The following is a 16,793-nucleotide window of genomic DNA, read 5'->3' on the forward strand; positions in this document are numbered from 1 at the left end:
GGAAAATGGGGGTTTTGGGTGTATTTTCGCTGTTGTGCTTCACACCATTTTACTAGTAATTTGAAATTGGAATACCAAATCGCAGTTACATTCAAAAGATAATAGGAGAATACCCATATTCTGCCAGTTGTACAGAACCACATTAAAATTGAGAGAGATATCTATTATACCTAAAAAAACAACATCAGCATTGACAGTCCAGCTAATTAAGTAGGTTATACCTTGTTTTGAAAATTTGGTGTAAGCCTCTTTACATAAGGAAACATTAAGAAAACAAGGTAAAATTCTACTTTAGCTTTTGGCTATCTTGGAAAGGGGGAAACCATCAGGGATGGGTCTACAGGCTAAATTAAGGGTAAAAATTTATGTTCTGCCCCATAATAAGGAGACATGTTAAGAAAACAATTTTTACCGTAAAATATATATAATGATCCTAGTTAACATATTACCCAAGTGAAGAACCCTTGAATAATAGATCAATATCTACCAAATCATATTATTGAGTAAGGACTAAAGTGAATACACCATTTGATGCCTTTTTTATGCTGATTATGAATATAATAAGTATTTCTATCAGAAATGAATTTCAGCCCCCCCTATATATGCCAATTCAGGGTTAGGTTAGCTTGGGTTAGGTATAGCCTATATAGGGGGTGGGGCTGAAACTCATTTCTGATAGAAATGCTTATTATATTCGTAATCAGCATAAAAAAAGGCATCAAATGGTGTATTCACTTTATTCCTAACTCAATAATATGATTTGATAGATATTGACCAAATAATATGTTAACTTGGATCATTATACATATTTTAAAGTAAAAATTATTTTCTTAACATGGCTCTTTATCATGTGGCAGAACTTTAAAGTTTTACCAAAGTATGTCCTGGGAAGATATTTTGAAACACCTACCTAGGTAGAAAGTTACAATTGCTCTTCCTCATAAAGAGACATATTAAGAAAACAGTACTTACTTTATAATATGTACAATGATCCTAGTTAATGTGTTATCCAAGGGGAGAATCTTTATCCTCAAATCTTTCCTTTTTTTTCCTTCTTTTTCCAACTTAAAACAAAGAAATTATGATTTTTTCCAACACAATGTCGTAAATCTTTCAAAGTTTCTGCTATAAATTGTTTTATAGATGGCATTTACCCCAGTTGTCATTAATTCCGTTTTTTTTTTTAATGATAGAAAACATGGTGGCAAATACAAAACACTGCTATAAACATACATAGCTAGCATACACACAGAGTTTTTCTAAGAAATTCATGAATTTCTTAAAACCTATTTACTAACAGAGTATATAACTCCACCCCCCCACCCCTAATGTGCAAATATATAACCAAAATTACATTCTGAACCTAAATATAACCAAATAAACTTTACCCCAACTCCTAAATATATCCAAATCAGGGTATATATTTGCACATCAGGGGGGTGGGAAATTTGTTTGTGATGCAAATGAAGGTTAAATTTGAATCAGAATGCAATTTCGGGTATATATTTGCACATTAGAGGGGTGGGGGTATAACCATTTTTTTCTTAAATTTTTTTTTATTTTAAAAAAGATATAAAAAAATTGTTTTTTAAAACAAATTTTTATGAAAATAAAAAAAATTCTTAAATTTTTGGTTAATGGCATGAATTTTTTTCTTAATTTGAAAAAAATTAATTAAAAAAAAAAATTATTATACCAAAATGACAACACCAAACAGTCCTTGCAAAAGAGAAACAGTAACTGAAATTTGCCCTTAACCATGATTATACAAGGTTCTTACTTATAACAGATCATCCATCCAACACAATAGAGTTAAAATATCTCATAGAAAAGAAGAAAGTAGAGAAGTATCTCAAAGAAAACATAAAAGTGTGCCAAATGAAAACTCTCAGCCTGATACAGCTATAATCAAAACTAATACTTTTCACAGCCCAGTTTCCGCCTAATTAACAAGGGAAGCTGATTGCATGCATTTCAATCCAACATTAGACAATGGGGGAAATGCATCTTTCTGTGCCAGCAGAAGTGCACTAGAACAGCCAAGAGCATCACCAAATATAAATGGAACCCATCAAACAAGATCTGGCAGATCTGTAATAAAACCAAAGAGGTTGGATCTCTGAAGATTAAGAGCATGATTTCCTCAGAAAATGGGAGATGTAGCATCCTGCTATGATTTGCTTGCCTTAGTGAATTAGTTACTGCTTTGCTTATTATTTACTTAAATTTATTTGTTTTCTTTGCTTGCTTACTTATTGGTTATATTATGTTTACAGGTGCTTGGGTCATATTAAATGATTAAATATACCAAACTTCTACAAAAAGTATGGCCATATGCAGGGCACCATTCCTAATTCATCTCAGATTCAATGTGAGATTGTCTCAAGTTTCACAGAGCATTGAATGTTTTGCTGTTTCAACAACAAAGAATTTATGGTTTTGTATTTTCAAGTCGCCTGTTTAATATGATGTAGGTCTGTCAGAAGAATTATGGGGTTAGGGGTCTAGAAATTGAGTAAGGTAGCATGTTAGTTTGTGCACAAGTGTTGATTTTGAAAGATAATGAGGTTTCCTGTTATTAAGGGTGTTTCTTCTTTAGGGCTTGATAATCTTTTCTTTCTTTTTGTTGGCACCATGCTTGTGTTCTTCATCCTAAATACATTCACTTCTACTATCTGTGCTACCACTTCAGTTTCTTAGCAATTCTATTTGTTTCTAGTAAATATATTTGTTTAGTAAAAAAGTTTATATTTAATAAATACATTTGAATTAATCAAGAATAGAGAAACTTTTTTGTAATTTGTTGTAAAAATATTGATATTCACAGATTGTTGGCCATTTGAACTTTACTAGTCAAGGTAGTTGGTTGTTTAAATGACTCATTTTCTCTGTTTCCAATAATAAAACTGCACATTTTTCTTATGCCCCTTGTTTTCTAGGTCAGGTAACCTGGAAATTTGATGGCAGATAACTTGGAAAAGTAATTTATCTCTGAGAGCTACATGAAAATTCAACTTGACTCTGAATCAATGGACCCGTGTGATCAAACTATGGTTAAGAAAGGTAACTTAGCAAAATACTGATAAGTATTATTTTTTTTTTTCCTTCTTTTTTTTGAGACAACATAAGCTTAGTAAAGGAGTTAAAAGTTCTGGTTTCACATAAAACAAGAAAGACAAAAAGGGTTTCATCTGTTAGTGGACTCAGGTTCAAACATTGGTGGTAGACTGAAGAGAATAGTGGGGGGGGGGTCAGCACATTGAAAAAATTCGTTAACTCCTATTTGTAGGGTAATTGGGGATCTTTGGAATATAAGATAGTACTTTAATCATTGTACCTAGTATTGATGCAAAACTTGAAACTGATTTGGACTTCTGGTTTTTTAAATCAGATTAAACTAGTATCAAGAACAAAGGTAGGTTATAAAGGCATCTCATCTCAAATGTATAACCTCACAAAAGTAAAATCAATTGTGCATTTTGTTTTGGTTGTGTACAAACAAGGAAATAGTAACTAAACTTTTCTAGTTTCAAACATTGAAGTTAAACAAAATAATTTTGTAGACTTGATAAAATTTTTAAAGAAAAAAGTCCTAGTTGATATTTGTGAGCAGAAAAAAGGGAGATATCATAGCATTGAGGAAAAACCTGCAAAGCTAGCTTCTTGCCAGGAAACCTGCTTCCATTAGTGTCCATTCAGTTTCACTTTTAGTTAATTTCAAGATAGATCTAGAGTTAAATTTAAAAAGTTACCATACAAGCTATAAAAGGTTTAAAGTTCAAAGGGAAGGCTAATAGCATTCACTCTGTAACTTTGATGCACTGGACATGTATGTAAACAAAAAGTGTTTCTATTTACTTTTTGTCATTGCCAGTAGACATAATTATGCTAGATTAAAAGAATAGAGGACTAAACATTTTCTCTTTTGACAAAATGCACCAGAGATCAAGGGTACACAGATTGTTTTTCAAGGCCTGGGAAAATGCAAGCATATTAGTGCTTTTACCACTGGCCACAACTATTACTACCATAAAGAGATCTTGCATCACTTTGAAATTGAGTACATTTTTAACCTCCCATGAAAAGTGATCTTTAAAATCAAAGACATGTTATTGTGACCATTCACCAAGCTATTGTGAATGAGTATTTTTCAATACTTGACAGTATTTTTCTGATAACTAAAATTTTTGTGAAAATCTGTCTTTAAGGTTTGTTTTTGTTCACGGTTTTTCATTTAGCTATAGAGGAGCACCAGAATGGCATCTCAATATGTATTCATTGTAATTTTTTCAGGAGTGATAACTTATGCTAACGAAATATTTAACAATAAAAAAAAAAAAAAAATGTGAATTCAAGATAATAAGCATTTGAATACTTGAAGCATCTCAGTCAGAAGGATTCATTTGGAAAAATAGTATTTGAAAATATAATGTTCATGTTCTGTTCCTCCACATTGCCCTTGACCCCTGGACAATGATTGGATACAAATATAGATGCTCATGGGGAGCATTATGCAGTTGCCATACAGCTGTCTACCTAGATAAGTTAAAAACATTGCTTTCTTATCTGTAATTATAATGATTTTTAATGGGCTGTATGTGAGACTTAGCTAACGTTAGTTGTTTGAGGTAGGGTATGCACTAAGGGGCAAGAACATTAGTTTCTTAAACATGGTTTATCAACCTATGCTAGCCAAGGTGTGTTCTAAGAATGGGAGCAGCCATAAAAGTTGTAGAGGATGAAGGGGCAGCTAAAACCCTTACACAAACAAAGAACACATGGTTAAGAAACGAATATTTTTCTATTTTGCTTAGATCAATACAGGAGAGATAGATGTAACATGTGAACATAATTTTGCAAAGCAGACAGTTTGGTCCAATGCTCTGTAATCCTTATACTTAAAAAACTTAAAGTAACCTTAAGTTTACTTGAATAAATGAACAGAAGATACACAATAAATAACAAGTTTTAACAAATAAACATAAAGACGGACATTAAAATCCTAAAATAAAGAGAAATAATCCCAATATTAGATGGTTTATCCTTCCCCAAACCCCCTTTTTAAGCTAAAGTTTGACTTTTTTATTCCCAATAGTTTGAAGAGGACTACTCAAGCACAAAGGTAGTTGGAATGGAAGAAGAAGGAATTTTGAGGTTATCTCAAAAATAGAAGAATTTATAGAAGGGCATTTGTTTTCAACATTACACTTTTGAGTTCAAATGTTTTAAAAGAAAATCAGTCACACCTTAGTACTAAGAGCAAAAGTCAAAGAGGGCCCCCCTAATGGGCCAAATAAATTGCTCTATGCTTTTATTTGAAAAACTTTTGTTTGTGTTTAATTCCTTTTGAAATCAATTAAAAAGTAAGATTAACTAAGAAATTGAATTTTGACAAAAAAACAATTTTTTTGTATATTTTGGTGAAAATTTGCACTTTATTCTTTTATTGGATAGTAGCAGCAATACAAATTTTGGTTGTCTTTCTTTATTTCAGTTTTTTCTTGAAAATTTGACAACACCAACTCTTTTGAATCATCAAACACAAATTTAATCATTTTGTCTGTTTGAATATTGACGTTTTCTTCCTTTATACTGTACATTAATTTTTGTGGAAATAATGACTATCCTGGAAGCCAACGTTTGTTTCTTAATTGTTTCAAGAACTTAAAAAAAGCAAAAAACTAATTTACAGATTCAAATTAATAAGAAGATCGTTTTATGCTAAAGGGATTGTTATAAAATGTGTCATTAAATAAATTAGCTTCTGGTTTCATACCCATTGTTATTCAGACATTCATTAATCTTGCTAAATACTAGTGATGTCAATTTCAAACTGTAAAAAGTTAAACTGCATGGTATCTCTGTGCAACCATAGATTTTTTTTTCTTAGGTGTTTCAGCAATTACTCAAATAAATTTTTGGTAGTATTGCATGCTGTGAAATATTGAGCTTTTTGTATAAGATTAGGTGCAGTCTATGTAGTCACTGACTTTAAAAATCCTCCAGTTCAGAAGCGTTGAGGATATTCAACCATAAAATAAGATATGTTGTTTGCTTCGTTGCTCAAACTTTCAGAATTTATTGCTGAACAAACATACAAAATCATATGTCGAATATAGCACTTCAGCCATTGTAACTGTCTCATTTTAACGTCGAACTCGTTATATGCATATTAGTGAATTGTTTAAATGCTTTACTGATCAGAAGATTTGAAGTACCAAGGACAGTGAAAATGAAATTTTTATTCTTTAAATTGGATAAGTGGAAATATGCAAATTTATATACGTCTTAAAGAACCACTAAAAACCGTGGATTCAGTTTCCAATGAAAATAACCTCCATGTGCACTTACGGACTTTTAATGTGTAATGGGTGCCAAGTTTAAAAATAAGGAACGCGTATGAAAAATAATGAGAAAATGGATGAAAAAATTATCATTACAAGGCTCTAGGAAGTGTACCTTTCCTGACTGATGTAACAACAGGAGTTTTGGGAAAGATGGCAAACATCGTCATTAATTCAGGGCAAGTCAGAAGTATGGTCCAAACAGGAGTAAGTACTTGTCTGATGTACTGTACTAAATATAATATACAGTCTGTGAAGCAGACTGAATAATAAAAAGCTTCTTACTAGCTCTGTCTAAAAGAGTTAAGAGTTAACATGTAGTGAAGATATAACATTTTCACCCCAGTCATAGTTTCCTTGTGGACTTGCTTATTGAAAAAAAAAAAAAATAACAACATTCATACTTCAATTGAATAATCAAAGTTCTGAGTGTTCTCATTTTCTGCTGATCATGGTTGAGTGTTAGTTCAAAGACTAAGAAGCTAGACAAGCACACTTGTAGTCTGTTAGACTTTACTATACTTTCCTAGACTGTCCTTGTACCTGGCTAATAGCAATTGTTTGTTTTCTCATAAAATAATTATTTTTCGCTTCTGTAGTGAAGAGTTGAAGTTGGAACCTGGCTCAGTAAAGCTCTACTCTTTGAAGGATAATTCAATCCCATGCTTCTTGAGAAGTTCTGAGTCTTGTTTCTAGTATTTGCTGCCGTACGGAGCTTTTTAACTATTAAATAGTTTACAGTTTAGTGGCTATTAAAAGGGTATCAAGAGATATTGTCAGTTTTACAGAATTAGCAACTTCTCAATGGTGCTCTGTGTAAAGTAAAATGCTCAATAGTTTTTTTGCTAATTCTTATTTCAGCAGTTAAATCGCCATTATCTCTTTGTTATACCTTCTAGACAGTGAATCGTCTTGTGAATTGCCACATTGGATCGCGACAGTGAATTGCCACATTGGATTTTCTATATTTTATTGACAAGCATGTGGTTAGCTTACTATATGCCACACTAACTATATGCCACACTAACAATTTTAGATACACTGATAGTCAAACAGTTCGTGGTAACAAACTGTAAGTAAGGAGTGGCCCGGCTCAATAGTAACCGAAACTCTAAAAAACGGAATTTTGATACCAGTAGATACATCAAAAGAATCAAAATTATACGCCTGAGAAAATTTGCCTTATTTTCGAAAAAAGGGGGAAAACAACCCCTGAAAGTCATGGAACTTTAATGAAAAATACAGTATCAGATTCAGCGTATCGGAGAACCCTACTATAGAAGTTTCAAGCTCCTATCTGTAAAAATGTGGAATTTTGTATTTTTTTGCCAAAAGAAAGATCACGAATGGGTTTTTTTTTTTTTTTTTTTTTTTTTTTTTTTTTTTCAGGGGTGATCGTATCGATCCAGTAGTCTTAGAATATCGTGAGAGGGCTCATTCGAACGGAAATTAAAAGCTCTAGTGCCCTTTTTAAGTGACCGAAAAAATTGGAGGGCAACTGGGCCCCATCCCACGCTCATTTTTTTTCCCGAAGTCAGCCAATCAAAATTTGAGATAGCAATTTTTCTGAACATAGTCAAAAATTTAATGAATATGTTCTGTGAGAATGACTCAATTCCCCAGTGTCTCCAGGGGAAGGGCTTTCACTTATAAAGTTTGTCCATTGTTTACATATAGTATTGGTTATTGGGAAGTATACAGGCGTTTTCAGAAGGAACTGTTTCCTTGTGGGGGGGGGGGTCGGAGTAGGGTACGGTTTAGAATCTGTCCATGGAGGATGTTTCCTTGAGGGAAGGGAAATTTCTATGAAGGGGGTGCCAGATTTCCCAGCATTATTTAAAAAACGATCAGATACTTAAATAAAAAAACAAGTTTTTTTCAACTGAAAGTAAGGAGCAACAATAAAACTTAAATTGAACAGAAATGATTACGTATATGAGGGGGTTCGCCCCATATTCAATACCTCACTCTTTACTCTAAAGTATTTTAGTACTTTCAAAAGAGCTATCTATTCTAGTTGACCGGCGTTTTTGATTCTGGGTTTTGTGGTTCTAACAAAATTCAAACTTTAGCGTAAAGAGCGAGGTATTGACTTGGGGGCGAACTCCCTAATATACGTAATAAAAACAAACGAATATAGAAATTCGTTACGTAAGTTAATTCAGAATTAATTCGTAAGTTACGTCAGAACAAAATTTCGAAAAAGCCATTTAGCCAAAAAAGGAAAATAAATAAGTGAATTTCATTTTAATTATTGATGTACGGTGAGCCAAAATCAAAGCTGCATTAATTCAAAAACGTTCAGAAATTAAATAAAAAACAAGTCTTTTTAACTGAAAGTAAGGAGCGACATTAAAACTTTACACGAACAGAAATTATTCCGTATATGAAAGGGGCTGTCCCCTCCTCAACGCCTCGCTCTTTACGCTAAAGTTGGACTCTGTCTCACAACTTTATTTTTTAAAACAATAAAAAACTTTAGCGTAAAGAGCGAGGCGTTGAGGAGGGGACAGCCTCTTTCGTATACGGAATAATTTCTTTCGTTATAAGTTTTAATGTCGCTCCTTACTTTAAGTTAAAAAAACTTTTTTTTATTTAATTAACAATAGAACCTAATATTGGGAACTTACTTTAAGATTGATTTTAAACTTATAAAATGCTCTTCAATTTAGGAACTGGGATCTTAAAGTTGGAACATAGTATTGATATTGTTGATATTGTTTGAAAGTATTGTTGAAAGTTTGATATTGTTACTCTGATACTAGTTTTGATACTTTTGATGAATCTTTGATATTGAAAAAAAAAATTGATTTGTAATTAAGGAATTCTTAGAACTTGAAACTTAGGCAATAAAAAACGAACAGAAATTAATTTAAAAAAATCTTTCCAAGAAAGAAGTTTTTCAAAGAAAACTTAAGGCCATATATAAGGCCATACATGAGATCAGAAGAACTAGAAACCTACAATAACTCAAGCCCAAAACAACCAGAAATTTCTATTAAAGAATAAATGATACCCAAAACGAACAGAAATTAAATAAACAATCATAGCCAACAAACCTGCAACAGGTACCATATAAAAGAATAAAGAAATCTTAAACAGAGTAAAATTTAAATTGAATATGCAAATCAAGTTGAAACGAAGAAAAATCACTACAAACATGAGTTTGGCCACTGCCCCCTTCCCTAACGATAAAATTATAATGCCTATTACGTCATTGGCGCTTTACTGAAAACTATATGTGTCTTGAACAGTCTTGGAAAGAACTAATAAAATTAAACTGAATGTTTGATTCATAATGCTATTAATTGCTGAAAGCTCATCAGATCAAGATTTTTTTACTGTAATTGTCATTTTATTTTCAATGTTGTAATAAAAAAAAATCAATTTCTTATTATCTTCAAAAAGTTTAAATTAAATTTTTTAATAATTTTTTTTATTATTATTTTTCTCACTTAAGTAGTTCAATATGTTCTATATGTTTTATATATATATTTTGTTTGTGTGTGTGTGTGAAATAGGAACCAGATCGTTTTTTAACAGTTGAAAGAAGTTCGGAAGAACAGAAAGATAAGTCTGTGCATTAAGATTAGAATATTGGAAACCACTGTGATGACAGTGATCAGGCATGGTTCTGAAGCGTTGGCACTTTGAAAAACGTAGGAGGATTACCTGAGAAATTGACTACGAATTGTTTCGGAATCCGGTCCTTCGGAATCCAAAGGACCAACCATATTTCAAACACTAAGCTGTATTAAAAATATTGGTCAATCCCGCTTTCTAGGGTTATAATGAGAGAAATGTGTAGATGGCTTGGCCAGGGCCAAACGAAAGCAGTTCTTCTCCAAATAGGGTGAGAGGATTTTTTAAAGATAGATCCTGGGAACAAGTAAAGAGGGAAGGTTTAAATAGATTTGAGTGGAGGAGGATCATGCGTAAAAGCGTTGACCTTAGGTGGCTTGGTGCTGCAGTAACTTGTTAGCAGTAGTAGTAGTAGTAACTTTCATTTAGATAGTTTGGGAGGAGCAGTAGATTTACTCTAAAGTGTTGGTTTTTAAATCTGAATTTAATTTGTAAATTTATTTCAGAATTTGAAGACATATTTCCAAATGAGGACAAACAGTTTTTCAGAAGTACAAATCCTATGTCATCACCCAAACAGAAAGATATTGCTTCATTTGTTTCATCCTCTTCATCTACAAACCTTGAACCTAAATTAGACTTTCCTAAACTGGATTTATCTTCTATCAAGAGTGAGGGTATGTTTTCAAATATCTACTGCTTTTATATATCTATAGATACAAAATTGAGTGACTTTGTGTGAGCATTTACGCTTTATTGTGTGCACAGAAAATTTTTTTGTGAGCTAAACTAATCACGATGGAAACGCGAAAATTTAGGCAGAATGATATTAGAACTAGAAGAATGAAAAAGGCAATATAAATGTAAAAATTAAAGCTAAAAATCAATTCATGCAGAAATGTATCGCCATGATAACTGGGGTGTATCAGAAGTGTTGATTGTTATAGTAAAAATATGCTAGTTTCCTTCTTCTAGACCCTATTTTGTCCACTACAAACCTGATTTGCATCTAGATCCTTTTTTTCATACTTTCTTTAATTTGAAACTTTTTTGCTATTATATAGTTACTTTGATACTAATTTTGATACTTTGATGTTAAAAAAAAATTGGACTTTCAAATAGGGAATTTTGAAAAACTTGAAACTTTGGGAATAAAAACGAACAGAAATTAATTAAAAAAACTTTCTAAAAAAGAAGTTTTTCAAAGAAAAGTAAAGGCCATATTAACCTTCAGGTCAGCGGACATAAAAACGTATAGTAATTCAAAGCCAAAACGACCAAAAATTACTTCTAAAGAATAAATGAAACCCAAAACGAACAGAAATCAAATAAATAATTATAGCAGACGAAACATACAAAGGTACCATATAAACAGGTGAAAATCTCTGTGATGCTAAATGCAAAACATATTATCATAGAACAATATTAACGTTGCGTAAAACCTAATTATAATAAACGTATTTAAAATACTATATAAAAGAATAAACGCTCTTAAATAGTAACCGACAATGTGTTTTACATTCTAAAATATTTTCTCGGGAGCATTTGTGAAACTACAGAGTGACTTATTTTTATATTTAACATCTTGCTGTACTAACAGCTGTCTTGCTTCCAAGACAAAATAAAAGGTAATTGATTCGATACGAAAGCTGCTTTCTTCATAATCTTGGTTTATAATACAAGCTGCAATTATTTTCATTTCAAAAATTTGTCTTGGAAGCGAGACAATTTGTCAGCATTTGACAATTTGACAAATTGTCAAAATTTGTCAACAGTCTTCATTCTGGTTTCATAGTCTTAAATGACGTTTCTTTCTCTCTAAATAATTTTTCTCCTTCAAAATTCTGTTGTTCTGGATTTTAAACTAAATTAAAGAATTCTTTTTGGAACATGGCAACCTGGAAGAGTATTTCTAACAAGTCGTTGCTTTTCTATATCGAGTTTATTCCGAAATTGGAAGTTTAATCTGCCTTCTATTTTAGATGGCCGAGATATCCTGCCGTTTTCAGATAATGAGTCTCAGGAAATACGATCTTCAAAAATAAATGAAGAATTTGATGCTGGGCCTGTTTACTCAAATACAGCAGAAAATGTAAATGATTTAAGTAATAGCTCTAATCATAAACACTCTGTATATTCCGAAAAGATAGAGTGCACTTCAGTACACTTTTCAGATGCTGCAAAACAGCTCGAACTCGAAAAAGGAATTCCTGCTGTATTGTTAAAGAAATTGAGCAGCAAAGTAGTTGAACAGCAAATTAGATGGAGCAAATCCATCTTGCGATGTACTTCATGTGGAAATGAGGAATCTTTTTATATGTTGTATTCACACCAAAAAACAGGCAGTAAGCATTGTGTAATTTGTTGCGCAGTAATTGAAGACCACTCAAACTTTGTGGAAAATTATTTAGGCGATGAAGGAGCTTGTCCAATATGTTTGTGTAAAAATGTTGATGATTTAAATCAGCATTTGCTTTTAAAACACGGAAAATCCGAAATTAATGACACCTGCAGGAAGAGCTTTTCTGATAACTTAAATAAGGATCAAAAAATCATCACTGAGAGTAATCCTTTCAAGTGTGTTTCTTATAGCATAACTTCTTCCAAAGCGGAACAATCAAAGAGATATCAAATAATTCACTGTGCCGAAAATCTCTGCAGGTGTGATGCTTGCCAGAAGTGTTTTACCCGAGCTTCAATTTTAAATGTGCATCAAAGAATTCACTCTTGGAAAAAACCTTTTAAGTGTGATATTAGTGATAAAAGCTTTTTCGACGCTTCAAATTTCAATAGGCATCAGGCAATTCACACTGGGGAAAAGCCCTTCGAGTGTGACATTTGTGATAAAAGCTTTTCCGACGCTTCAAATTTAAATAGGCATGAGGCAATTCACACTGGGGAAAAACCCTTCGAGTGTAATATTTGGCATAAAATCTTTTCTCAAGCTTCAAATTTAAATAGGCATCAGAGAATTCACACTGGAAAAAAGCCCTTCGAGTGTGATATTTGTGATAAAAGATTCTTCGACGCTTCAAATTTCAATAGGCATCAGGCAATTCACACTGGGGAAAAGCCCTTCGAGTGTGATATTTTAGATAAAAGCTTTTCCGACGCTTCAAATTTAAATAGGCATGAGGCAATTCACACTGGGGAAAAACCCTTCGAGTGTTATATTTGACATAAAATCTTTTCTCAAGCTTCAAATTTAAATAGGCATCAGAGAATTCACACTGGAAAAAAGCCCTTCGAGTGTGATATTTGTGATAAAAGCTTCTTCGACGCTTCAAATTTAAATAGGCATCAGAGAATTCACACTGGGGTAAAACCCTTCGAGTGGGATATTTGTGATAAAAGCTTTTCCGACGCTTCAAGTTTAAATGTGCATCAGAGAATTCACACTGGGGTAAAACCCTTTAAGTGTTATATATGCGACAAAAGCTTTTCCCAAGCTTCAAGTTTAAATAGGCATCAGGCAATTCACACTGGGAAAAAACCCTACAAGTGTGTTGTTTGAAGTAAATGATCTTCCCAATCTTCAAGCTTAAATAGGTATCAGAGAAGTCACACTGTTACTTTGAATTTGGGCAGCCATTGAATAATCCATACAGGAGAAAAGCCATATAAGTCTTTTACAATGAGAAAAAAATTTCTCAGAACTTAAATTTGCACCTCAACCAAACAAAACTCACTATGGCTAAAAGATTCTTACCCTAGTTATGCTCCATCTACTGTAGCATAACTAGGTAATGCTTACTGTAGCATAACCATTCAGAAAAAAAATTCTCAGAACTTAAGTTTGCACCTCAACCCAACAAAACTCACTATGACTAAAATATTCTTACCCTAGTTATGCTTCATCTACTGTAGCATAACTAGGTAATGCTCAATGTAGCATAACCATTGAGAGACAAAAAATTCTCAGAACTTAAATTTGAACCTCAACCAAACAGACCCCACTATGACTAAAAGATTCCTACCCCAGTTATGCTCCATCTACTGTAGCATAACCATTCAGGAAAAAAAAGAAGCTGAAAACGTACACATTTGTCTACAGTTTTTGCTAAATTTGACTCGGGCAGGAATGGAATTGGATTTGTGCAGGTGTAATGTTTAGAGGACCAAGAAACATTTCAGTTTAAGAATCCGACCTCGTAAGGACTCTCAGGTAGAATCCTAGGTCCCATCTCTCATTTGTTTTTGATTTGAAATGTTTTATATTAATATTGGATGTTTCATAATTCTATCTTTTCTTCTTTCTTGTAATTTATCTTCCTCTCCCTTTCTTTGCTCAATTTTCACTTGTAGGAAGCATTTTTTTGCGATGATTGTCTGCTAAGGATGTTTTTCGCAAGGGGTATTTGCCAGGTACTGTTTATAATTATGATGCTTGATGGATTAGAGATAAATTATTTATTCTGGGTAGATATTTAATTTCTTTAAGAAGTTGTAAAAACAGCATGTCATGTATATGACTGAATTTAGATTCATGTCTTAGCTTCTTTAGATCCGTTGATGAAAGTGAAGTGACCAAAATTGTTTATGTTTTTCAATGCTTCTCATTACAATTGTTTCCATCGTAACAAAGCAAATTAACCTATCTTCATAGTTTGGTTTCTTACTTTTTTTTGTCAACTTTGCTAGATATTCTTCTTGAAAAAAGAAATTAAACAGAACAGACTATGGCCCAAGTAGCTTATGGGACGACAGAGAAAGCAGCAGAAAAGCAAAATCTCTTAAACCACCGCAGAAACTGTGGTAGGGACTGCAACCAGTTTTGCAGATTGTGTTTCACCACTGTGTATTATGTCTTACCTTCTTTAGATCCATTGATGAAAGTGAAGTGACCAATATTGTTAAATGCTCCTCATAGTAGCCTTTGATTCCTACAAATCAGCTAAGTACATTAGCTATTTAGTTGTTTCCAGCTTAGCAAAATAAATTACCTTGTCTTCACAGTTTAGTTTCTTTCTATCTTTTTTGTCAAGTTGGCAAGATTTTTCTTCTTGAAAAAATATGAATCAGAACCGACTGTGGCCCAGGTAGTTTATGGGGTGACAGAGTGAGCAACCTCTCTGATGGAATTTAAAAAAAAGGAAAGTCGGTAAAATGTCACCAGAGCAACTGTGGTAGGGCGAGGTGTTAAACAAGAAATTTATTTCAGCCAAAAATTCTGATATGATAGTTATGACAACATAGTGAAATAAAAAAAAGGTAATAGCTTAGAAATTCATCTCTGTGGACAGCTAGCCTTTTGTGATTGTACAGTTTTAACTTTATATATATTTTTTAAATGGTTTACTTATTTTTGTTTCCTTATTTATGTAAGTTAAATGTTGTTTAGCAATAAAATTTAAATAATTGTCTTTTCTGTATTAATGCCTCATTTCCAGAACAGAAAAAAGCTTGATCAACATAGAAAGTTGTGGGCATATATTTTTTATTTTTGGTTTCACCTTTTTATATTATTTGATGTTGTCAGCTTCGGCATGTATGGCCATCTCCGCCACATTGGCCTTTACTCTGAGAGACATTGCGAAATATAATTGAAATAATTATACTTTAGTTATGAAATAATAAGAAACAAAAAAAGACTGTAAATAACTAAAAACACGTTTTTAGTTGTTCCAGATTTTTGGAGTAGTTGTTCCAGATTGTTGGAGACGTTTTTAGTTGTTCCAGATTTTTTGGAGATTTTTGGAGTATTGGAAAGAAAATGCCTATATGCATTTCCTGAGTATAACTTTTAAGATTAAAATACTAATTCGAATCTTATTTAATTACTTCACACGCTTAACAATTCTCTCTTCATTTTCTTTGAAACAAAACAATTCTCTTAACAATTCTCTCTTCATTTCTTTTCTCTTCATTTCTCTTCATTTCATTTCACAATTCTCTCTTCATTTATCGCTTAACAATTCTCTCTTCATTTTCTTTGAAACAAAACAATTCTCTTAACAATTCTCTCTTTATTTCTTTTCTCTTCATTTCTCTTCATTTCATTTCACAATTCTCTCTTCATTTCTCGCTTAACAATTCTCTCTTCATTTTCTTTGAAACGAAACAATTCTCTCTTCATTTCTCTTCATTTCATTTCACAATTCTCTCTTCATTTTCTTTGAAACAAAACATTATCATTCAATTTGCTTAGCCCACTGTATTATTAGAGAAGAAAGAAAAAATTTATCGACTTCTAGTATCATAGGCAATGGTCTCACCCAAAGAGTATGGGCTACTTCTAAGAATGGAAACTGGCGCTAGTGTAAAGAAACGACAATTCCATCTAGCGTTTACATTTTTTTCAAATGACAACATAGACTACACCGCTTTTCCATAATGCAAATAGCAATAGGTAAAACAACGAGGAATTATTCTAAGTAATGAATTTTTCGAAATAAGTATTTTGGCATATAGCCGTGGTCAGAATCACTCAGATATAAAAAAAAGACTTGAAATAAATACCTGACCATTAAAAAAAGGTAAGACCTGCAAAATAGTCCCATGATCATCACTTAAAGAAGTTCAATCAAGACTGAAACGCAAACATGAAACAAGGCAATTCATTCAAATAAAAAACTAACCAAGAGTCTTTTTAAAAAGATCTTTTAAAAGGTCCTTTAAAAAAGACCTTTTTAAAAGGTCTTTTTGATACAAGTTCATCGGTATTAACTATTGATTTTGCAATGTAATATGATCAATTATCTTTTAATTAAATCAGTGTATAACGTATTTAATGTATATTTTCCAAAATCTTTATTTAAAGAAGTATTGTTATTTAACTTAAGTTTTATTTCCATTGGCTATTGAACAGCTTGTTTAATACCCAGATCAATACTATTGAAAGTGTTGTTTCTGAAAAGCAATGCTTGG

General features: G+C 32.2%; 1 protein-coding gene and 1 long non-coding RNA gene across 8 annotated transcripts in view; one reads left to right on the forward strand and one right to left on the reverse strand.

Moving 5' to 3' along the window:
* LOC148946601 (uncharacterized) overlaps window positions 1-1,094 on the reverse strand; it is a 139,676-nt gene extending 138,582 nt beyond the window's left edge. Inside the window, exon 1 of one of the 2 annotated variants that reach the window (XR_016142390.1) lies at window positions 973-1,094. This is a non-coding gene — a long non-coding RNA (uncharacterized LOC148946601). The remainder of the gene's footprint in view (window positions 1-972) is intronic. The other variant, XR_016142392.1, reaches the window with a different exon arrangement.
* Window positions 108-15,256, forward strand: LOC148946605 (uncharacterized). 6 transcript variants are annotated; one of them, XM_089096275.1, is made up of 4 exons: window positions 108-210; window positions 2,940-3,063; window positions 10,433-10,603; window positions 11,909-15,256. In XM_089096275.1, exons 2-4 carry the CDS (start codon window positions 3,003-3,005, stop codon window positions 13,102-13,104), a joined length of 1,428 nt encoding a protein of 475 aa, XP_088952401.1. In that variant the 5' UTR covers window positions 108-210; window positions 2,940-3,002; the 3' UTR covers window positions 13,105-15,256. The 6 variants fall into 6 exon arrangements, with proteins under 6 accessions (XP_088952401.1, XP_088952400.1, XP_088952403.1 ...); XM_089096274.1 differs by having other exon boundaries at window positions 205-278; XM_089096277.1 differs by lacking the exon at window positions 108-210 and adding an exon at window positions 1,199-1,301.
* The last annotated feature ends 1,537 nt before the right edge of the window (window positions 15,257-16,793 follow it).

This window comes from Artemia sp. Qi Xiang Cuo, chromosome 11 (assembly GCF_049724085.1).
Source record: "Artemia sp. Qi Xiang Cuo chromosome 11, ASM4972408v1, whole genome shotgun sequence".
NCBI classification, from domain to species: domain Eukaryota; kingdom Metazoa; phylum Arthropoda; class Branchiopoda; order Anostraca; family Artemiidae; genus Artemia; species Artemia sp. Qi Xiang Cuo.